We start from the raw sequence: 23,873 nt of genomic DNA, 5'->3' as shown, positions 1-23,873 counted from the left end.
GGCTGGAGTACAGTGGTGCGATCTTGGCTCACTGCAAGCTCCGCCTCCTGGGTTCATGCCATTCTTCTGTCTCAGCCTCCCGAGTAGCTAGGACTATAGGCGCCCGCCACCACGCCCGGCTACTTTTTTTTTTTTTTTGTATTTTTAGTAGAGACAGGGTTTCACCGTGTTCGCCAGGATGGTCTCGATCTCCTGACCTCGTGATCCGCCCGCCTCGGCCTCCCAAAGTGCTGGGATTACAGGCGTGAGCCACCGCGTCCAGCTGCCTATATGTTCTTTGAGAACGCTTCCAGCTCTGACATTCCAAGATGCCAACAGACTTCTAGCATTTGCCATCGTGAGGGGACAGGGGAGAGTTGGAAGGAAACTGATGCTGCACAAGACTGCTTTGCCCATGCCTATTGCTTGGATCATACACAGAAAAGATCTTAACACTGCTGGGCTGTTGGACTAATGGACCCCTTTGACAACTTGATAAAACCTGTGGACCAGCCCCTTAGAAAAATGATTATACACATACCCACAATGATACTCAGTATATCCTTTGAAGTGTTGTAGACACTCTAGGGGTCCTAATCCAAGTTAAAACTCTTGTCTGGGCTCTGGCACAGCACTTTTACCAAATTCCTCTTTGGCATTTTCTTAGTATAAGCCCTCTCCATCATTTCTTGGTGTGGCCATTTACAGAAATCCCTTAAGGCACCTAGCAGAGGCATCAGGTTATCATTTGGTGACTCTGTCCTTCCTCACCAGGCTGAAGGCTCTAAGGAATGAAAACATGGTTTATTCATCCCTATCTCTTGCTAGCTCAGGGCTGACATGGGGTAGGCACTCTAAGGTGAGGTGAGTTTCTGAGGGGATTTGGTGACCACAGAGAACAGTGGATCAGTCCCTAAGATATTTCTCTTGCTCTAATGCACACCACAAGGAAGCCCACTCTCATCTTTTCTAGGCCAAAACAGTGCAGAAGTGACAAAGAAAATCTCTCCGGCTTTCAACTGCTGTTTCGTGTATAGTGTGAGCAGGTGTGGAGAACAGCAGGAAGCCTGTTGGGTAGCAGCAAGGCGGCCTGACTCTTCCCACTGTCAGGGAGGCTCTAAACAAACCACCTGGCCACTCGCTAGGCTCTGTAGCTAGCAGTGCCTCTGGGGCCTGATGCTTCCAAGTGAGCTGGCCTCATACTACAGCTGAGAACAGAAATGGTTCGAGGAGTCCGGAATAAGATATGGGTGGAGCCTGGTTATGGGAGCAATCAGAGCCAGAGGCCCACAGGGCCTCAGGACCTGGTTCCTGGTCAAGCCTTGTCTGGAGCCTCCACAGTAAAGGGAAAACTATACTGGTCTGCCCCAGCACCCACCCTCTTCATCTCACAAACACCAAAACTACAGTTGCCTGTTTATTATTTTTCAAAACAAAACAAAAACAAAAGACATTCAAAATTCCCCTGTGGTGGAAAACTGAGTTGATGTGGCTGATCCAGGCTGTCTCCCAGGTTGTCTCAGGGAGCATCAGTTGTACTAGGGGGTAGGCTGTTGCCCTGGCAGGGCTAGATGAACACTTGCACCAGGGATGGCCATCAGAAGAGCTGCAGGCCAGTTTTGAGCCCATGCAGCTGCCCCTGGCTCCAGAGAAGGCCCTCGAAGTTGCTGCTGCTGCTGTTGCTGCAGTTGCCACTGCCGACACCACAGCTCAGGCCCAAGGTGCTGAGGAAAGAGTGGGAGGTCAGTCAGGGAAGGAGGCAGCTTTAGGCTCTGGAGGGGCCAAGTGTGCTTGACATGTGTGTATCTGTGGGATGGGCCCACTCTCCTGTCTGGCTTTACAAAGAGGCTGGAGCAAATCCTAGAAACGACTTCATGTGGGCCCCAGGGGTGGCTTGGCCCTCTCCTCAGTTGAGGAAAGGAGGGAAGGAGGCAAGGAGCTTTTCAAATGAAGCTTTATGCAGAGTCCTAGTAGATAAACCAGATTAAAGTAGAGCTGTTTGGGTTGAGGCAGGGGAGCGGGCCCCACACCACCTGACTCCCAAGACATTGAAAGTAGCTGCCTTAACAGGGCCACCTTTCAAGGCCTTAGAGCTTGGGGGCCAGGGCACTCCAGGCTGGATCCCTCCCACACCCAATAGCTGGTTAAGGGGTCCACGGCCAGGCTTGGGCTGTAAGACAAGGCCCACAATTGCAAGATTGCTTTAGGGAGGGTGGCTCTGCCCTCCTTCTCCCTGGCCCTGCTCATAACACTCTTGCTTCCCCTGCTTCCCGCAGGTCAAGGTCCTTCCAGCTGGGTGAGGGTGACAGCTGAGAGCAAAGCCATCATCCTACCCTCAGGCAGATCCATGGTTACACTACTGCAGCTGAAAAAACCCTTATAGATGATCTAGTCCCACCACCTCCCATCACCCACAATCTTACAGACAAGTTAACTGAGGCCCAGAGATGGGAATGGACTTGCCCAAGGCCACGTAGCCAAGTCAGGGGTGGAGCTGAGACAAGGAGCAGGGATGGGCATGCCCCTCCACAGCAGAGGAAACCTCCTGACTACAGTTGGTGTGGGAGCTGGGCTGAATCAGCTTCCTTCTTGACTGAACAGCTCCAGCTGCCCACACTTCACCCTTGATATCCATGGTACTCAATAAGCCATCCTTACCCAGGTCCAGGCTGGGTGGGAAGGACGGGTAAGGGCACCTCTGTCTCAGACATGTGAATCCCACTCCCAACTACAGATCTCCTGGCTTCCCCAGCTGCCGCCTCTCCTCTCCAAGAGGCCTGCTGGCCCTGGCCCGTGGCCTTGGACAGAGTCCATGGCATTGCCTTGGGTCTGGTCTGCTTCTGGGGCCCCTGGATTCTATAGCCCTCTCCCAGAATGTCCAGATGAAGAGGGGTTCATCTCCCAGGGAGTGGGCAGGCAGCAAAGGGAAAGACTCAGTTTCAGGGCCCTGCAGGGGTTCCTCTCTAGTACTCACAGGATTCCCCTGGTCAGAATGGCCCAGCATTCTGGAATGTATAGGCCCTTTGGATGGGCTCCTTTGTGTTACCAGCATAGCCCCTCAGCAAGGGCTGCTTGGTTTCTGGCTCCCTGGTGACCCAAGGGCTCCCACGCCTGTGATTCAGAGGCGAGTTTCGAGGGACAGCATGAAGCCCTGTGCAGGCCTTGCTACCAAGGTGCCTGGACAGTGTGGGGAGGCCTACTGACTACTCTGTGCACATTTGGACAAATCCCTTCCCCTTTCTGGGCCTTAGTTTTCTCCTCAGGAACATGAAAAAGCTGGATGAGAGCATCTATTCTTGACCTTTTAGGAGTGGTAGACCAGTTAAGAGAATCTGCTGAAAGCTACGGACCCTTCTCCTCCCAAAATGTGTGCACAGACACACACACACACATCCATCCATAAGCACAAACTGAATGCAATCTGAGAGGGATGCTAAGCCCAGCTTGTGTGGCTACTTCACTGGCTCCCCACACTAGGGACAGGGAGAGCTGGCAAGGGCCCAGCCAGGGACTGGGGCTTACACTTCACTCATTTAGGCCCTGACTGGGGACAGCTACCTCCCCCACCCACCTCACCTTGTCTTCTCTCCCTCCCACAGGTGGCAGAGAAAGGGGGTGAGAAATCCTGTTGCCATGGGCACTCACTCAGTCTTGCATGTTGAGGGTTCCAGCCGCTGCTCTAGCACAGGCTGGTCCAAAAGATACATGGTGTCATAATTCTCCAGCATGAGCTCTGCTGGGTCCTCGGTCTGACCTGGCATTCGGCCTAGGGGAAATGTGTCCCATCGCACGTCTTCTGTGGAGCAAAGGGAAGTGGCAAGACTGGGCTGATGAGCTGGTTCTCTGACTGGTGTACAGGCCTGCTCACCTTGTCCATCCACCCACCCCACTTAGCACGGGTGGGCTCTCTCAGGATCTCCAGCTTCACTGCTCTCGGTATCACTTCTCATGAGCCCCTCTCCACCAGAGTGCTTCACCACACATTCTTTATGGTCCTTCTTCCCCTCTATTTGTTTACAAGTATACAACTATAGACATTTTTGTCCCTCTTTGCTCTTTTCCTACTTCCCCAGGCATGTTCCCACACAGACACAAACAACAACTTCAGACCTGGCTGTATCACTGCTTCAACTTCTCATCCTCACCCCTATTTCCCTGTCTGCAGACACATACATAGGGACACATCATGGAGGGTCTGGATGTCCCAGAATTCCCAAAGCACCTCCCCCGCAAACCCCAAATCCACCAGTACCTCAGAGTATCTGAATGACCTAGATTTCCTACAAATCTACACACACACTCCCCTGCCTGTTTGAATACCACATGTTTTCTTAATGCAGAGATACACACACACCCCCATGACCATCTCAGGGTGGACTCCCTGAGATAATATGTTCCCCTGCCCCCTGCAGTTCTTGCCCCAAGATGCACAAGGTACACCCCTTTTCTGGGGAAGGGCTGTCTCACTACATATCCCACCCCTCACAGCCCCCCAAGTATGTATACAGAAGCACACATACATAAGCCCTTCACTCAGTGACTGTCCTGTTCACTCCCTGCCTCCCACAAACCTCATTCATTGGCATACAACCAGGAATCTTCCTGTCCCTACCTCCCCACACATGTGTACACACAGAAGGAGCAATGGCAAAGGAGAGAGGGAAAGAGTTAACGTTCTAGACTTTCCACATTCACAACTCACATCCCCCCACATACAGATGCTCCACTTTAGAATGGGGATGCCGGGCATCCCCCATCCCGCTCTGTCCTATCACTGAGACACCTACCACACAGTATTATATTAAATGTCCCTCCCCATCCTTCCACAAATGCATTCAGTGTTTTCAAATGAAGCCTTCGCTAGTGCATTCCACGTAGTTTCCATTTCTGGCCTTCTGCATCTCCCTGGTACTCAAAGAATTCTCCCTGTCATAATGCCCCTGGCATTCTATAATGTGTCAACCCTGGACCAACTTTTTATGTAACCCAGAGCTCCTCAGGAAGGACTGTTCCTCTACTTGTCCATCCCCCTCCCCTGGCTCTCTTACTGGAAGTTGTGCCTGTCTTAATGTCCTGCTCCATGATACAGAGACACCTTCGTGCACAGGGACCACTACCCACATAGGCTCTGTCCCTGACCCAATCATCTATCATCACTAATATCCCCAATGCTGTCTACATCACTGCCCCTGCTTCTTTATCCTGATACCCTTGTACATGTCCCCAGTGATGGTGTGAACATACAGGCCACCTCTGGATGGCTATATCTCATTGCCTGTTCCCACTACCCCTCCATAGATGCCAACCTCAATGCTGTCACTTTTCTCTCACAGACACCTATTAGCCCTCATGGATTTCAGCAACCCTGCCTCCTCTTCACAAAGCTGTATGACAGCCTGCTTGGCCATGACTTCTTTAACTGCCCCTACTTTTCCCTTTTTCCTACACACACACACACACACACACACACACACACACACACACACAATTCTGCTTATGCCAATGCCCCTCCCTTTCAATATTTACAAAGATCCCCCAACACAGCCCTCCTTGCCCTAAGTTATTTGTCACTGGGCCATGGTTTGGCCAGCAGGTACAGGCACACGCCCATATACACACACAGAGAGACAGATTTTATGTTTTATGTTCCAGCCCTTCCACCCTGTCCATACAAGGGCAAACAAAGGCCATAGTATCTTTCTCTATAAACTCATTCACTGCCTCCCCTCTCACTTTCTGCCACTGCCCACCCCACACCACACAGGCCCAGCTGTTCTCCCTCCCTCCCCAGGCTTCAGCACACAGACTCCACGCTGTTCTGTCATTCCTTCCGGGTCTTCCAGCCTCCGAGGTTCCTGTTCATTAACCTAAGCAAGGGTACTCAAAAGGAAGAGCAGATCCCTATCACTAACCCTCCCTGCAGCCTCTTCCTGGCTTCAGTCTCACTAATTTGTGTGCTCACCTAAAAATCACAGCATTCCTTATTCTCTCTTGTGATTTCACTTCCTGTTTCTCTGACTTAATGCCCTAGGTTCCTTCTTTCTAATACACACAGCAAAATCTTGTCTTATGACCAGCCAGCCTCGAGGTACACACACACATACACAGAAAGCACTGTCTCACTGCAAGTGAAAAACACATGCAGAACCATATACATACACACTCCCTACTTTTTGCTATCTTCTGCCTCTATGTTACTGCCCAGGGCTCACACCCATGTCATCCTCTCAGAATGTGCTCTTTATATGGGGTAGCCAGCAGCCTGACAGTGGTCCCTGGCACTCATAGGCTCCATCCTAAGAGGCGGGAGAAGCCACCTGTCATCTATGCACCAGGCTGCCTCCAGGCTTGCCTCACATTGGCTACCTCCTGCTACTTTCCATCTCTTCCTAGGGTAGAAGGAAGCCTCAAGAGCCAGCCAAAGAGAAAAGAAGTTCATGTGGGGACAAAGTAGTTCTTACCTGAGCTAACCTGCCATGCAGAGCCCTGCAAAGCTCCTCTTTTCTGGGCCAGAAGCCTAGCATTCTCGGCAGTGGGGGACTCTTGCCCTGTAGAGAAAGGCCCCACCTCCATTCTGTCTTCCTCTTCATCATCTTCCTCATCATCGTCTTCATCATCATCTTCATCCTCCTCTTCCTCCACTTGGTCATTTTCTTCCTCCTCCTCTACCTGGTCTGGCAAGACCTCGTTCTCCTCCTTCTCCTCTTCCTTGACATCATTAACATTGCCCTGCTCCTCCTGCTGCTGGGCCTTTGCTTCAGACCCGAAGCTGCAGCTGGCTGGTTTGATGCTCCAATACAGGCTGTCTAGTGTATATGGAGACTTCCCAATGGGGGAGGCCTCAGAGCCCTCCTGCACCAGGCTGTTTTCTCCACTCTGGGTATAAATGGAACAGATGCGCAGCAGCTTCTCCTGCTCCTCGTCTGGCAGGCCCTGCCCCATGGCTTTGAAGATGCTGAGCAAAGGGAGGGATGGGGTAGGAAAGATTCAAAATCCCAAGCCACTTCATACCCCAACACTCCAGGGTTTGAACTTGGTCTCTGAACTTCCAGACCTGCCTCTGAAAGGCAGTGTAGTAGAGCAGACAGAACATAGAAACAACAGGACCATGGACCCCGAACAAGCTCTGTGGTTCATCTCTGTGCCTCACTTCCATTCTCAGGTAAAATGAGGACAATAATGATACCTAATGTATAGGATTGTTGGGAGGAGTAAATAAGAAAGCTCACATAGAATGCCTGGCACAGTGCCTGGCACATAGTGGGCATGCAATAAATGATAGCTATTAGTCTGCACTTAAAAGCTACATAAATACACAAAACAGCCAACAGGCCTGCAGGGCTGGAAATGAGCAGATCCCTCTCTTCTGTGGCCTAGCTGAGCAACCTGTCTTGAGCTCCAAGGATATGCCTGGAAGTGTTCTGGGCTCCTTCTGCGTGGAACACAAACTGTGATCCCTTTATGGGAGCAGCTACAGCCCAGCCTGGAATGGAGGAAAAGAAAAAAAAAGCAGCGGCTGACAAGACAAAGCAGGATGTGGGAGGGAGGCCAGATGAGCACTGCAAACCTACTGCAGGCACTGCGGGGCTGAGGGAGACAGAGAGCACGAGGAGGGCAGGAAAGACCAAGGGAGGGCTTTCGTGCAGGAGGTAGGGCCCGGGAAGCCCAGAGACAAGAGCAAGCACATGGTGCTGCTGCGTGCAGTGAGTAGCCCAGCTAGAGGGCACGGCCTGTGCTGAGGAGCCGTGGGAGGAAGAGAGGGCTGGGAAGTTATGTGTGTGCATTGGTGTGTGTGTGAGGGGTCACTTGCCAATTCTGAGTACACATGAAGGCCATGTTTCTGAAGATCACCATGGTGACCATGTGGAAGCTGGCCTGGACAGGCAGCCTGGAGGCAGGGAGACCAGGGAGGAGCCTGTTCCGACAGTTGAGGCCAGAGTCGGGGAGGGCTGACCTGGGGCACTGGCAGTGGAGATGGGATGGAGTGAAGCTGTGAAGGATACACAGACAGACAGAGAGCAGGGCTTGGTGACTGATGGCAGGGGTCAGGCAGAGTTAAAGATGATGACACTGTGCACACAAAAGACGGCGCCAACAGCAAAACCACCAACAGATACAGAGCTGCTGGGAAGGGGAGCTCGAGGTGAGAAGAGGGTGAGTACCCCTCACAGAGCCTCTCATAGAACCTGGTACCTAACGGGCACCCGGTCACAAATGGATGCGGATGGTTCACAGACGGGCCATGAGCTCAGCAGGCTGTTTTCTCTCTGGGCACATGCAGACTGGTCACATATGCAGGGTGACTGGTCAGTGGGGGCAGGGCTGGGGGGCTGATGACTTGACTGGGAGATCCTGTCTATGGAGCCAATTTCATATTCCAAGGGGATAGTAGTTCAAATTAAATTGATATTGGCTGGCTGGGGAAAGTGCTTGAAAAGCTTCCAGCCCTATCAGATGAAAAGCCAGAGAGAAACTTTGTCCTCTCATGGTGGTCCATTAGTGTGATTAATAACAAATATTCCCAGACACTTGATACTGGCAAAATGCCTCATCAGCCTGCTTATGATTACCCACCTGCTATCTTGAGCCATTAGTCTGACCACTAAGGTGCAGGGGTGATGTGAATCTTAAAATACACCCCCTTCCTCGAGTATGTCTGGTCATAGCTCAGGACTGAGAAGGTCACAGAATTCAGGCTGATGGAATGAAGGTGGACTTTGGGCTCACACCACCTGGGCCAAGATCCCTGTCCCACCATCAACAAATGTGTGGCTATTAGGTAAGTCCCATCACTCCTTAGAGCCTCAATGTCTTATCTGTCAAATAGATTATAATACATAATACTTCCACCTCCCAAGACTGCTGTGTCAAAGTAAATGAAATTAACCTCTACAAAAAAACACAGCACCATGCCTGACACTTAATTTCCAATAGTATCTTTTATTTTTTCTCTGGGGTAAACAAAAGCCAAGTTCTGTGTTTAACAGATGCTTTCTGCAATAATACAATCTAGTGGAGTATTACAGAAGAGCATGGGACTAACGACAGGCTATCTGGATTCTGGCCCCAGCTCTGACTTGCAGCATAATACCTGGGCAAACACCCTCTGTTCCCCACTCTGTGTAATGGAGTGATTAGGACTAGATTCACTGCTTATCTGGGAAAGGCAGGATCTGTGCACAAGAAATCGTACCCAAGTGAGCCGCTGTTACTGCTGGCATGTCTCGCATCCCTCTGGTATGCTTGGGTTGGGAGAAGATCTCTGTGGTCCAGACTTCTCCAAGACCAGCAGCTTCCACTCTGCAGGCACTTAGGATTGGAAAGTACCTTGAAGGCCACCTATCCAAACCTCTCCATGCTGCTCTTGTCATTCCCTCCCTCCCATTACATACACATGCCATGTTCCTTCTGGACTTTGAAACTTGCTTTATTCTTTCTCCTGCTTGAATTGTTCAAATGCCTCCTCTCGAAACTCTGACTCATCCAGGCCCTTTTGGTTCTCCTCCCAATTTCCCACCCATCCACATCACTTCTAGTCTGGAGCACACATCTGGCAATGTGGCTGTTCAGTCCCAATTTCTGGAAGTCTTGCCTTGACTGACTTTGTCTACAAAGCCACTTTTAAAATCTTACAAATACCTCTGTGTCCCAAATGTCACCAGGGTTAAAGAAAGACTTTTGGACTCAATAGGGGGATCAGGGACTAAGAGGGTCTTGGCATCCAGACTCCCACTTCATTCATTCCCCAGGCACTGGGTCAGCTCCCACCAAGGACAGCACTGCTAGGAATGAGAGAGCAGAGCATGGTTCAATTCAACAACATTTACTGAGGCCTGTTTGGTGCCTAGACTTGTGTGGTGTGCTGGGGCACAGACAGCTGATGTAGAGTCCTTGCCCTTGAAAAGTTTAGTCTGATAGAGGGAAGGAGACACTAGGGGAAGTAGACACGGCAACACAAAACCTCAGATTTGGGAAGTATTCGAGAGTCAACAGGACAGGGTAGATGGTGCCGCCACCAAGTGAGATAGGGAACAGAGGAGGAAGACCACTTTAGAGTTGAGATGGGGACTAAGACGACCAATTCTCTTTTGGTCACAGTAAGGTGCCTGTGGGCCATCCAAGGGGAGATGTCTCACATGCAGTCGAGTACAGGAGGCTGAATCTTGGGGGAAGGGCCACAGCTAGACAGATTTGGGTCTCAGCACTTTATAGGAACTAGTAATAAGCACAGGCATTTTTCAAGGAGGGGGTGGTAAACAGCATCAATGCAGCAGACACAGAGACTGACAAGGGCCCACTGATTTGGTAACTAGGAGGTCAAAGCAACTCGGGGGGTGAATGTCAAATTGCAGCAGGTTGAGGAGTAAGAGGGTAGTGAGGAAATGGAGAGTGTTGAGTGTAGACTACTCTTTTGAGATGTTTTGATGGGAAGGGTGGGAATGATAAGCTGATGATAACCCAACAGAGGGATGCAGGGTCAAAGGAGATTTTGCTTGTGTTGCTGTTACTGTTGTTTTGTTTAAGATGAGAAAAGCTCAGGCACGTTCCTAGGTTGAAGAGCAAGAGCCAGCAGAGCAAGGTAGAGGCTGGGGTGAGGCCCCAGCGATGCTGGCAGAGGTGGCTCCAGAGCACAGGTGGAGGAGCAGGCTTTGAGGTGGGGCAAGGCCACCTCATCCTGAGACTGGCGAGAAGGTTGAGTGCAGCCGCAGATCAGTTCACGAGGGCTGGACCTCAGGTCGAGGGGGCCCTGCCGGATGCCTCCATGTGCTCGAGGAAGCTAGGGTGAAATGGGAGAGGGGGAGGGGCTTGAGGTGAGCGGTAAGGGTTTAGAATAGTGAGGAAATGGGAGAGAAAGTGGTCAGAAAACAAGTAAAAGTTCAGACAAGCAGAACTGAGGCCTCGCCCAAGATTAAAAATCATACCTCTGCAGTGGCAGCAATCCGCAGGGCTATGTGGTTTTCTCCAGCAGAGCTCAGCTACCCGGGCTGAGGAGCAGGGGAAGCAGAATGGGGAGGATCAATTATAGCTCAGGGGTTTGCAAGTCAGATATGGCCAAAGGATGGGCAAAGCTGAAGGTGCTGATGATGAGTGGCCGAACTGAGCAACCACAGACAGGATAGAGGGGAAGCAAGGTCAAGGGATGCAGGAAATGGAGGGATGGAGATCTGGATGCAGGCAAAGAGCAAATGTCATGGGATGCAAGGGTGAGAACTAGAAGGACGAGAAGTGGTGGTCACCGAGTGGGATGCTGGGATGTCAGCTTTCAGAGGTGGAACAGCTCCGAATGATGGAAATGGGTTGCTGAGTGTAGTGGAGAATGAAAGTCACTGGAGTTGAGGAGCTGCAGAGTGTCAGATGAGTCATCCAAATGAAACAGATATTGCTCAAGAAAGCAAGAAGGAAATCAGGTGCTAAAGGCTTCCATGATTATGAGGGAAGTGGCTCAGGGTCAGGAAATGACAGAGAAAAGGAAAGGGAGACAACCACAGGTATTTACCAGTGCAATATTCAGTTTGACCATAGAACCCAGGGTGGATGGGGTAAAGGAGACTCACAGGAGGTATGGCTACCATGGTAAGTTGGGCCAGAATCAGAAAGATCTTTGAATGTCAGGCTAAGCAGCCTAGACTTAACAGGAAGGCAATAGGGAGCAACTGAAGGTTGCTAAGCAACTATCAGAGGTATACTTTGGAAAGATAATAGAGGAAACAGCACTGGGCTTGGAGTCAGAAGACCTGGGTTCAATAATAAACAGCAGCTACCATTTATTGTGCACTTACTCTGTGCAGGCCACTGTGCTAAGCACTCTAGGGGGATTGTCTTATCCATTCCCACACTGGACTCAGTTCAGTCAAGTCTTGAGCTGTATGATCTTAGGTAAGAAAACCCTACCCCTCCCCTCTCTGGACTCAGTTGTCCCATCTGTCAGTGGGAGTGAGACTGGGCTAGATTGTCCCCAAAGGGCCCTTCTAACTCAGTCATTCTAGGGCAGTGTGGCCCCGAGGCTTGAAGCGCCTCACCCTCTTACCGGATGGAATTCAAGAGACTTACATCCGAAGGAGTTGGGGGCTGGCCCAGCAAGGTGAGCCCAAGCAGGACTCAACCATCCGGGGCCAGTCAAGGGAGGCGGAGCAGTTGAACAGCCTCCAGCCCCTTCTTGCTTCCCACTGGCCTGCAGAAAATCGGCGAGCATTCCGTCCTGAGAGAGAAGAGAGGATCTAAGGAGAAGGAAGCAGTGAGCCCCCCACCCAACATTTCACCTCAGAAAGTTTGGCTCTGTCCCTCCCCATCCCCCCAGACTCCCCACCTATACCTCCCAACTGCTCAAAGAATTCAGGGCACTTTGCCCCAGCCCAGTTTAGTTGGCTCTGAGAAGAAAAGGAAAAGGGAGATTTGTCCACTGCTTCCGCGGGGCCCTCTTGGGCAAACCTAAACCTTTAACACGGGAGGTGTTTGCCTGGTGCTTCTTAGCAGAGAGCTGAGGACAGCGGCAGAGGCTCCTGCCTGGGCTGCCTTAGGCCCTAGGGCTAGGGCTAGTCTCCCTCACCAGTCTTGGTGTTGGCCACGATCAGTTCAACGGTCCATCTGAGGATGTAGGTAGGCCGGATCCCGCTGATCCCCAAGGCTGGCAGTTCAGAGAGCATCCTCTCCAATAGGGCCTGCGTGAAGTTCTGGGAGTGCAGGCCCCTGAGCAGGGGCTGCCAGAACTGAGAGAACGGCTTTGGCACCAGGACGTCATTCAAGTCCACGTTTTCTGGTTTGTAAGGGACACCCATTTGAGGGGGCAATAGGAGGGAGAGAGCAGGAGAGCACGAAAGAGAGAGCAAGAGACAGCAAGAGAAAGGAAGTGAGAGTGAGAGCAAGAGAATGTGTGCGCGCGCATGAGCCAAGCCCCCCACCAACAACAGAGTTGCCACCGCAGAACAAAGGAAAGAGGAGAGCAGAACAGTGGGGAGAGAGAAACCAGTTAGTATCTGGCAACCAACAACTGACTCAAAATAAAGTATAAACAAAACAGAGATCTGGTTCTAGCTTCAGCTTTGTCAATAACTCACTGTGTGACTTTGGGTCAGTACCTTCCCCTCTCTGGACCTCAGTCTGACCATCTGTAACATGAGGATGTTGGACTAGATGACCTCACAAGGCCCCTCCAATTCTGCTGTTCTAGCTCTCTAGCTAGCAGCTAAATCACAATGAACATGGCACAATAATGTCATTAAGACTCCCCGACCCCACCCCATCCCACCCCACCCCATTCCAGACCACTTAAGGACAGCCCCACAACTGTCAGTGGGGCTACCTGTTCTGCTCAGCCAGAAAGGCTGAGGGAATTTCAGAGACCGCGGAATGGCAGGAAACAGCCTTCACACCCCAAACCAGGGCCCCCCAGCCCATCCCAGGTGTTCCCACCCAAGAATCAGAACCCTAAGGGTGCAGTGAGCCCCCAGAACCCTACCTTCATACTCTATCTGCAAAGCTGCCAACTGTTCAAATGTGGGGACAAGGAAGCCATCATCCAGAAAAGCATCCAGCACAGCCTCCCTGGAACAAGAGGACACTAATTTAGCAAAGTGATGCTGGCAGAAGACCCTCTCCTACTCCTCCACCTACCTCCAAAGCAGTTAATGCCTTTGGCTCAAGTGGCTGAAGCAGTATAGGGAGAGGGGTGGTGGGTGGGTAGGAGTGGGGAGGAAGGGAGTTGACAATTGGATCTTAGGCTTCAGCCTCCTCGGGCAGGGGCTGGTTAGAGGCTGGGATCAGTGGGTTTTGAACAAGTGCTTACCAAGCACTAATGCTGATCTATGGCCCATAATGAGGGCAGTAGTGTCTGAATACACTTCAACACATAGACAGGAAAAAGTTCAACATCCACAGAGGAAGGAATTAAATGCCTGGTATCATGGGGTCAAGGGCTTTTAGACTCAGTTCTTGCAGTCTGTTTCTCTTAACCACTCCCCAGTACCCTACCCCTTCTCTTCTCCCTGGCTACCTTCTTTTAGATCCTAGAAGTAGAAACCTTGGGGACCCAACTGCTAGACCAAATATGGTCCACAGGCCTTATTACTAGGGGTTCTAAAAACCCAGAACAAAGTTAGAGGGGTTGCAGGAATAGGTTATAGAGGTAAATCACCCATCTCTATCTATTAACCCATTTATGCCTAGTGTTCCATTATTGGAACCGCCAGCATAAATGGGTTAACAGCTCAAACCTACACCAGCAACAGCAAGCTGATTCCTCCAGAGTTAGTGGCTTCCCAAGAGGCTCTCTGCTACAGTTTGGATGTTTGTCCCCTCCAAATCTTATGTTGAAATTTGATCCCCAATGTTGACCTTGGTGCCTGTAGAAGGGGTGTGGGTCACTGGGTCGGATCCCTCATGAATGACTTGGTGCTGTTCCCACAGTATCAAGTTCTTGTTCTATTAGTTTCCGCAAGAGCTGGTTGTTAAAAAAGAGCCTGACATCTCCCCCTCCACCTTGCCATCTGATCTCTGCAAAGTGGGCTCCCCTTTGCCTTCTGCCATGAGTGGAAGAAGCAGCCTGAGGCTCTCACCAGAAGCAAATGCTGGCACCATGCTTCCCGTACAGGATACAGAAGCATGATATAAACAAACCTCTTTTCTTCATAAATTACCCAGCCTCAGGTATTCCTTTATAGCAACACTAAACAGATACAGACATTCTCCTAGCTGACCAAGCCTAGACGTGGAAAAAAGAGCTCCCAAGGTGTCCTAATGCCTGGAAAGTTGACATACTTAGATCCCTCCCTCCAGCATTACCAGGCAGACACTACTGTGTTAGTGGCATAGTTTTCCCAGCTGCTAATGAAGCCACCACCAACTCTTTTGCTGAAAGGTAGAGCCAAGAAACCTAGGCTGGGCAAACACTGATAAAATACTTTTGGAACTAGTATCCTGGACATGAATAGAAGACTCCAGGGGCAATCCCAGCCTACACTATAGTTTTCACCCAGGGTTAATCTGCCACCTACACCACCTACCTACACTCTCCAACTTCTCTCTAGCTGAGGTTTAGCACTGCCTCCACAGGTTCTTAGAGGAAAGTCCCCCAAAGCCCTTCCAGCTGAATTTAGGTAGAAAGCCCCCAAGAGCTAGGGAGGAAAGAAGAATGGGCAGACACACTATGTGCCTGCTCTGGACTGAGCTGAGCACTTTGTTTTGGAAAAAAAAGGCTCACAGCCATACTTGAGAGACAAGGAACTTAGTCTCTAGGAGCCAGACCCTGAGAAGGTCCTGCCTCTATTCCCCTAATCATGACTATCCAAGGGATGCTAATACCCTCCAATGGCAGTTCAAAAGAAAACACCAGGCTGGGCGTGGTGGCTCACATCTGTAATCCCAGCACTTTAGGAGGCCAAGGCAGGCGGATCACCTGAGGTCAGGAGTTCCAGACCAGTCTGGCCAACATGGCAAAACCCCATCTCTACTAAAAATACAAAAATTAGCTGGGCGTGGTGGTGCTTGCCTGTAGTCCCAGCTTCTTGGGAGGCTGAGGCAGGAGAATCCCTTGAACTCGGGAGGTGGAGGGTGCAGTGAGCCGAGATCGTGCCACTGCACTGCAGCATGGGCAACAGCGAAACTCCGTCTCAAAAAAAAAAAAACAAGACAAGACCAGGCCGGCTGCAGTGGCTTACACCTGTGATCCCAGCACTTTGGGAGGCCAAGGCAGGAAAATCTCTTGAATCCCCAAACTTGAAACCAGTCTGGGCAACATGGTGAGACCCCACCTTTACAAAAAATTAAAAAATTAGCCAGACGTGGTAGTGCATGCCTGTTGGTCCCAGCTACTTAGGAGGCTGAGGTGGGAGGATCTCTTGAGCCTGCGAGGTTGAGGCTATGGTTATCTATGTTCGCACCAATGCACTCCAGCCTGGGTGACAGAGCATGACCCTATCATAAAAAAGGAGAAAAGGTCAGGCTCAGTGGCTCATGCCTGTAATCCCAGCACTTTCAGAGGTCCAGACAGGCAGGTCATTTGAGGCCAGGAGTTTGAGACCAGCCTGGCCAACATGGTGAAACCCTGTCTCCACTGAAAATACAAAAACTAGCCAGGCGTGGTGGCTCACATCTGTAGTCCCAGCTACTCTGGTGGCTGAGGCATGAGAATCACTTGAACCCAAGAGGTGGAGGCTGCAGTGAGCCAAGACTGCACCACTGCACTCCAGCCTTGGTAACAGAGAAAGATACTGTCTCAAAAAAAAAAAAAAAGACAAGACTAGCAACACCTACCATATTATCTTTTACCTCAAACTTAGACAAGGGCTAGGCAGTGAGGTGGTAATTATCAAGGGATTTTCCTAGTTGTCAAGAGCTCCACATGCCACCCGACAGACAGGAAAGCAGCTGGCCAGGAGATGGATGACAGTGGGCATTCCTGCCTCTGGCCATTCTAGTATAGGCAACCCCCACCTGGAAGTTGGCAGGGTCGAGGGCAAACAGTTCTGCCAAATGTAGGGTCACTGTGGAGGAGATCAGGATTATCCCTGGGATTCTGTACAGCAGAGATTGGCAAGCTAGGATAGGGAAACCAATTTCAATGAGGCTGCTACCCTCTATCCTAGAGAATACGCAGCTCCCGGTTACCTAGTTACACACCTGTTCTCGCATGTAACGCCCTTGAGCTCTGCCAGGACACATTCTACACGTGGGGACGGGTTATTCCACGCCTTAATGGCCTTAGGTAAATACCTAAATTTCTCCAGCACCTGCCAGTAAAGAGGGTCCCATCAGAAGGCTGGTTCAGCCAAGCAACCCACCTCCACCCCTCCAGGATCCCTTCCCATAGGACCTCTCAGCACTGCCCTGCAGGGGACAGGGCAGGGCATGCAAGGGTGGGCCCACAACTCCCCTATTGGCCTTGCAACTAAAAATAGCCTGACTCTCAAATGCGAGACTTTCTCCTCTTTCTCTCTCCCTCCCTCCTCCAACTGAATTTCCTGTGGGCAAATACTGAGATGTTCAATGGGGGAATTTGGCTGGAGATACAGACTCTTAGGCCAAAGGGCCAGGGATGAGGGGAGGCAATGAGTTACAGAAGAAAGGTAACTAGGAGATCCAGGTACTAATCCTGGTTCTATCATTAATTGTATATGTGAGTTTGGGCTTGTCCCTTCACTCATCCATGGCTTCAACTTCTTAATCTGTGAAACGGGAGGACTGAACTAAATGGTTTCTGGGTGACCTCCCTAAAAACAGCACCCCTCCAGCTCACCTGATTTAGGGAAGCTCTTGGGCCCCATCTACTGGTCAGCTGCGGAATTGCAAGGCTGCGCAACTACCCACTCCCAGTTGTTCCCTACCACCCAATGGGGCAGATTATCCGCAAACTTCATCATCTGTTCCCTTCCATCGGTGTGGAGGATCAGTCACTTGGACTCTGCTCCTCTTGTGTCCTTCCTAGTTCCCCCCTCTCTCTTTCCGAGTAGTTCCCTCACGCTTTGTCACTTTTCTTTCACATTCCTTCTCAAGACTTGTCTCAGGTAGCTGGCAAGAGGGAAGAAATGGCTGGGGCAGATGAGAGCACATCAAGTCCAGGGCACTTTCTTACCGTAAACTGCTCCTCTTCATATGATACCAGCAGTTCTCGGGCTCTTTCTGAAAACAGAATGGGGAAACAGATAGGACTGCCAGCCCAGACCCCTGTTCCTGATGGGATTCTGAGCCTCTCTCACCTCATTTCTTGAGTTGTAATTGGGGAACTAGAATTCTTTCCCCAACTACTTCACAGGGCTCAAGACGGTTTGTGAAGTGAATGTGACAGCCATTATACTATGGAAACTAGCCAGGAAGATGGTTTGTGACAGTAATTTTTTAAGCTAAGACTCACCACAGCCCCAGAGGAAATGCTGAGCCAGGGAAATAAACAGCATTAACTCTTAAGCCTGAGCCTTCTGGGCTCATGGGCCCCTTTCTGCCCTCCAAAACACCTACCATATAGCTCTTTATGACTCAGGGCCTTTTTGCAATGAGAATCCACCTCTTCGCTGCCTTTGCTGTCTCCATCGGCCTTTACATCTGACTCCGCACTTTTCCCATTATCCTGAGGTTCTGGTTTCTGTTCTGTGATGTCATCAACAACAATGTTCTTATCTTCCTCTTGATCCTCTTCCTCTATCCCTTCCCTGAACTCCTCCAACTCCCAGGTCTCTCTCAGGCTGTTCTCCAGTTGGCGGCACCAATAGGTCTTCTGGAGCCAATCTAGGACAAAGTAGCAGCCTAGAGGAGGGAAGGAAGGCAGTGCCACAGGATCAGGCAGGCAGCTAGCAGGCCTCCAGCCTCATCTTGTGGGCATTATAGGAGGGCCCCAGGAAAAGGCTTGGCTCCAAGGTTCAAATCTCAAATATCCAGAAGCAGCCTCTTTCACTCTGGGTTATCCCCGTTCTTTGCTTTATCCTGCTCACAAGCACCTTTACTAGAAAAAAACTATTATTGGACTTAGAGACGGGATGCCAAAAACAGCAAGTGGCTAGTAAGTGGGAGAAGTAGGAATCAGCCCCATTAGCTAGTTACATGGTGTTGGCCAAGTCTCCCCTTTCCTAGATCTCAGTTTTCCCATCACAAAAGGTGAGGCTAAATCCAGGACTCTTAATCGGGATGGGGTGGATGTCCAAGGAACTCCTGGGTTCATGACACTGCTGATGGCTCATGTCTGGCAACCTCCCCACCTCAACTACGGAGAGGTATGTGAGACTAATGAGGGACTACGTCAGGAACAACATTTAATGGGGGAGTGGCCGGGCACTGTGGTTCACGCCTATAATCCCAGCACTTTGGGAGGCCAAGGTAAGCGGATCACTTGAGGTCAGGAGTTTGAGACCAGCCTGTCCAACATGATGAAGCCCCAACTCTACTAAAATACAGCCGGGTGCAGTGGCTCATGCCTGTAATCCCAGCACTCTGGGAGGCCGAGGCGGGCAGATCATGAGGTCAGGGGTTCAAGACTAGACTGACCAATATGGTGAAACCCTATCTCTACTAAAAATACAAAAAAAAAAAAAAAAATTAGCCAGGCATGGTGGCGGGTGCCCGTAATCCCAGCTACTCAGGAGGCAGGGGCAGGAGAATCACTTGAACCCAGGAGGTGGAGGTTGTAGTGAACTGAGATTGTGCCACTGCACTCCAGCCTGGGTGACAGAGCGAGACTCTGTCTCAAAAAAAAAAAAAAGTTAATCACGCGTAGTAGCGTGTGCCTATAGACCCAGCTACTCAAGAGGCTGAGGCAGGAGAATCACTTGAACTCAAGAGGTGGAGGTTGCAGTGAGCCAAGGTCCTGCCACTGCACTCCAGCCTGGGCAACAGGGTGAGACTTGTCTCAAAACAAACAAACAAACAAAAACAACTTAAGGGCAGGCAAAAAAACCTCTGTAGTCAAGGTATCAAAATATGCCAAGCCATGTTGGAAGCTGAAACAAAAGGAGAAATCAGTAATACTAATCCTGCTTTATTTAAAGTTTTGATATTATGTTTATCATGAATTTTTCCACATTAATATGTTATTTATCTTGATTATGGAACTTTCGACTTCTCCCCGCTTTAAATGTTGTGCCCAAGGCGAGGCCTCACTTCTTTCACCCTAGTCCCAGCCTTGGCTCCAGGTGAAGACCCTCCTGCCTATCCCTCTACCCTTAGTGCCACCAAGCCCAGGCCCCTGGGTTTAACTGTAATAGGTATACCCTCTGAGGACTTACCTCTGCGGCAGTCATTTATATGGGGCATTTTCTTGTGGGTCAACTCATGGCGAAGGTCAACAATCCAATCCGGAATGTTTACCTGATTACAGGGGAGGGTGTGAGTATAGAAATTGGAAAATATTAAAGCTGGAAGGAAGCCAGAGATTAATTATCCTGACCACCCTCTGCCCTATTTTACAACTAGAGAAACTGAGGTCCTGAAAGAAGATTCCAATCATAGTGACAGAGCCAAGATCAAAAACCAGCTCTCCTTATTCTTTTTTTACTGCTCTATGGAGGAGGTATTGAAAATTAGAAAAGTGGGCTGGGCACAGTGGCTCATGCCTATAATCCTAGCACTTTGGGAGCCCAGGGCGGGAGGATCACTTGAAGCCAGGAGTTGGAGACCAGCCTGGCCAAAATTGTGAAACCCCGTCTCTACCAAAAATAAATGTAATCCCAGCTACTCGAGTGGCTGAGGCACGAGAATCGCTTGAACCTGGGAGGCGGAGATTGTGGTGAGCCAAGATCACGCCACTGCACTCGAGCTTGGGCAACAGAGCAAAACTCCGTCTCAAAAAAAGAAAAGAAAATCAGAAACAGAAAAGGCACACACCTCCCCTAACCACCAACCACCCTTTTACAACAAAGAAATACCTGTGAATGAGCATTAACAATCACGTTCTCCAGCCTCCCTCCACCGTGTCCTTCTCCCTGAGTATCCTTTACCCCTGTTTCCCTCTTACACCTACTCTGGGAAGTGCTAATGACTGAGAACATGCCTGCCCTCTGGGCCTCTACACACTTCACATACTCACTCAGGGCAAGAATGTCTGAGTTACAGAAGTAGAGACATGGGATGGGAATTCCTGATTTACAAAGTGACTCACAGTGGCTGAGCTGTCTCCTCCTTCTGACTGTCACCTCTTTCCTGTCCCCACCCAGTGCTACATTTGGGCTCCTCCCAGCAAGTTGGGCAGGCCAAGCCCTCTGAGATACCAGTCATGAGCAAGGGAGCAACTGTGCCTCCTTCAGGCTGGAAGCTGAGGCTCTGGGATTCTTGCAGGGCTTGGCTGGTAGTGATGGGATGAGCTAGTCTGACTGTGTGCCCACATTACCCCATGCCCCATTTGGTGAACCCTCTTGGAGAGAGAATTGAGCAAGTTCACTGAATCATACGCACCTCTTGAGCCAGACACTTGAGGGGGACCTTGGCAAACTTTGTCTTCCTCTCCGAGATAAGATTCACAAACCTGGAGTTGAGGGAAAAATAAGTGGCACAGCCCAAGGAACCATTTTATTCCAAATGCTTTGCTGAGTTACTGAAACCCTGCATTTCCACAACTTTTCCACTGACTGTCCTGTCCTATTCTTACAGTTGGTGTCAGCCAGAGCAGGGACAGTTCCATCCATTACGACATTTAATGAGAGTCTGCCCTACAATGAAGCCATACAGATGAATAAGACACTGCGCTAGCCTTGAACAGTTCGGTCTAGGATAAATAATCATGACATAATGTAATGTATTAGGCTAGAACATAATATGCTATAAATGCTGCAAAGGACTATATCAGATAATGGGGAGCACAGCTAACCAATGGAGAAAATAAGAAGAGAAAGGGAGGATCTCAAGGCAGACAAGGGGAACAATAGATAAACAAAGACTTTGACAGATATGAAAACTCAGTAGCAACCTTTTTTCCAATGTGTATACAGCTAGAACCATTATGAGTCACTTTGTAAGTCAGGAATTCCCAGCCCATGTCTCCACTTCCATAACTCAGCAATCTTTCAGTGTTCATGAGGAGAGAAGGGGAAAAGGGTGGTGCTAGGAATAGACAGGGACAGGGTTGGAAAGTCCACATTAAATCACGGGCAAGGACATCGAGCCATTCAGACAAGTTCCTCTGGGTGAGGAATTCAAAGGTAAGAAAAAATATCAGACCATCAAGAGACCCACAGAGATCACCTGGTCTGAATCCCTTCTTCCACATCCCAAGAGAGAAAGAAAAATGGAAGAGAAGGCTTTCAGGAAAAAGGAAGAAAAAGAGGAATGTGTTGACGAGGGTACCAAAAGCTGTTAAGTCAGGCAATAATCACAGGCTGATCCACACTGAGGTACACGCAGGGTTTTGCTTCAGGTAACACCTGAAGCCAAGTTTTGCTTATCACATGCCTCCCCTGCCTCCAGTCCCCAAAGCCAACCTCCACCCCTACCCCATGCAGGTCTTACCTGACCAATGCCATGCCATAGAGCAGTCTAAGTTCATCAGTGCCCAAGCCACCAGTTACATCCAAGAGCTTACAGCGTATCAGGTCAGCAGTAGAAGCCACTGCCAGAGGGAGTTCGTTGCCTGACCTAAAGGGTCACAGTCCAGCACCATCATAAAGAGCCCTTACACTGGTCTACCCTCCACCTCAGAACCTAGGTTGTTGCAGGCTACACCCATCATATTCTGGTTCAAGAGAGCATGAACAGACACAAAACAAGAAGGTGAGGGAGACAGGGTAATGTCTGTGGGATCCAACAGTATACAGGGCATGAGGGGCTGACTAGGCCGTATACAGAACACCTAACTGGTAGACTGTCAATCAACAGTTGTGTGGACACACCCCTTTCTTTCACCCCCCACCCCCCCCAAATCAACTCATTGAGCTAGAGGAGCCCCTTATCCCTTGTTAGTCGGCTCCCAACTCAATCTTACCAACAGGACTGAGGCGCCCCACTCAAACATGGTTTTGCAGGCAAGACCTCCTCCCCATTGAAATCGGAAATCCACCCAAGGGTATTAACCTACTCCTTAAGCCCTGGCTCAGGCCTCACTAGTCCCTCCGGCATCCTCTCCAAGTTGGGAGAAGGTCAGTTTTTGGAGGTAATGGGTAAACCTCACAGATACAACAAGAGAATTGTTGAGGCACAACCCCTTACTTTCCATCCACAAACGGGATTAGCGCAAGGATGGCCGCGGCGTTCTCCCAGGCATTTGGGAGAGGGGCAACTTTAGGCGACTTAGGGGAAGACTGGAGAACAGGGCCTTATAGAAACTCGACAAAGGAAGAGGTACAGCGCCACCAGCACGCAGGCAAAAGGGCCGAATCCGCCACCTTACCTGCTCCTCCACACCGTGATGCGGTTAAGCGCGTACCGCTGCAACTTATGGTCGTCACAGAACAGATAAACGGTCACCTGGTCCCACTCGGCCCTGCTGAGCCAGGCGACCACGATGCCGTGGGCCAAGAGTGGCAACGACCCTTTCCCTTTGAAGCACTTTCCGTACCACGCACTCCACACGAGATCCATCCCCTGGGAACCCAGACCTGGCCCGGCCCCGGATTCCCACGACATACTGAGCTCAACACCAGGCTCTGTGCCGCGCCGCTCCGCACAGCCTTCAGCTCAACGTGCTACCCTCACTCCGAACCGCTACCGCACCAGCAGCCAATAGGAGAGCGTGACCCCATACGCAAGCCCGCCTTCCAACGTCAGCATGGCCAATCGGAATATGAGAGTTAGGCGCCGACCTAATGACATGCGGGGTTAAAAACTCGCCGGCCGGAAGTGTTCTTTTCACAAACCAAACCCTCCAGGTGCAAGCGTTCACCCTCCAGGTTCCGCCAATTTCCTGGTTGCTAACCGGCTTCTGTACCAGACCGGAAAGGGTGTGTCTTCACTGCAAGAGGAATTTTATTTGGCGCCCCTCGGCGGGCGGCAGCGTGATTGTAGTCATCCAGTGAACTGAAAATGCGATTTTAAGTATGTTTTTATTGCTACGAATCAGGACCTAACCTAGTAAAACACTGGACACTGAAGCCGGGCTGCAGAGGAAATATCTCATCGAAATAAAGTTGGGTTGAAAAAATCTGCTTTCGTGGCCGTTAACCAGGGGCCCTGCCTTTTAAATTAGTACCAGCCTGGCCGGGCGCGGTGGCTCACGCCTGTAATCCCAGCACTTTGGAAGACCCAGGCGGGTAGATCACTTGAGGTCAGGAGTTCCAGACAAGCCTGGCCAACATGGTGAAACCCGGTCTGTAGTAAAAATACAAAAACTAGCTGAACATGGTGGCACACGCCTGTAATCCCTGTTACTCAGGAGGCTGAGGCACAAGAATCGCTTGAATCCAGGAGGCGGAGGCTGCAGCAAACCAAGATCGCACCCCTGCACTCCACCTTGGGTGACAGATCGAGACTCTGTCTCAAAAGTAAAT

The 23,873-nt window shown here is 50.5% G+C and overlaps 1 protein-coding gene across 19 annotated transcripts; it reads right to left on the bottom strand.

The window, feature by feature from the left end:
• Positions 1–1,383: 1,383 nt before the first annotated feature.
• LOC105476701 (LAS1 like ribosome biogenesis factor) lies at positions 1,384–23,115 on the bottom strand. Of its 19 annotated transcripts, XR_011618229.1 has the most exons (15): positions 22,778–23,114; positions 21,901–22,026; positions 20,851–20,920; positions 19,686–19,767; positions 17,929–18,213; positions 17,546–17,592; positions 16,594–16,703; positions 13,436–13,521; positions 13,035–13,085; positions 12,527–12,733; positions 12,031–12,178; positions 9,173–9,288; positions 6,441–6,934; positions 3,625–3,775; positions 1,384–1,703 (listed from the first exon to the last, which is right to left on the bottom strand). XR_011618229.1 is itself a non-coding variant. In XM_011732868.2 (14 exons), exons 1-14 carry the CDS (start codon positions 23,011–23,013, stop codon positions 1,577–1,579), a joined length of 2,217 nt encoding a protein of 738 aa, XP_011731170.2. In that variant the 5' UTR covers positions 23,014–23,113; the 3' UTR covers positions 1,384–1,576. The 19 variants fall into 19 exon arrangements, 12 of the variants coding, with proteins under 12 accessions (XP_011731170.2, XP_011731168.2, XP_070944775.1 ...); XM_011732868.2 differs by lacking the exon at positions 9,173–9,288 and having other exon boundaries at positions 3,625–3,772; positions 22,778–23,113; XM_011732866.2 differs by lacking the exon at positions 9,173–9,288 and having other exon boundaries at positions 22,778–23,112.
• Positions 23,116–23,873: the final 758 nt, after the last annotated feature.

This window comes from Macaca nemestrina, chromosome X (assembly GCF_043159975.1).
Source record: "Macaca nemestrina isolate mMacNem1 chromosome X, mMacNem.hap1, whole genome shotgun sequence".
Taxonomy (NCBI): domain Eukaryota; kingdom Metazoa; phylum Chordata; class Mammalia; order Primates; family Cercopithecidae; genus Macaca; species Macaca nemestrina.
This window is presented reverse-complemented; position numbering and strand designations above follow the sequence as displayed.

Bases quoted from the DNA above. Each gene is read 5' to 3' on its own strand.
- LOC105476701 (XM_011732866.2), bottom strand. From the start codon at position 23,013: ATGTCGTGGGAATCCGGGGCCGGGCCAGGTCTGGGTTCCCAGGGGATG. The intron at 12,734-13,034 runs GTGAGTTATTGA...CTTACAAACCAG, and splicing joins TACTGACCCAAAGTCACACA to AAAACGTGGACTTGAATGAC. The intron at 1,704-3,624 runs GTGAGTGCCCAT...CTCTTTCCTCAG, and splicing joins CCCTCAACATGCAAGACTGA to CACCTTGGGCCTGAGCTGTG.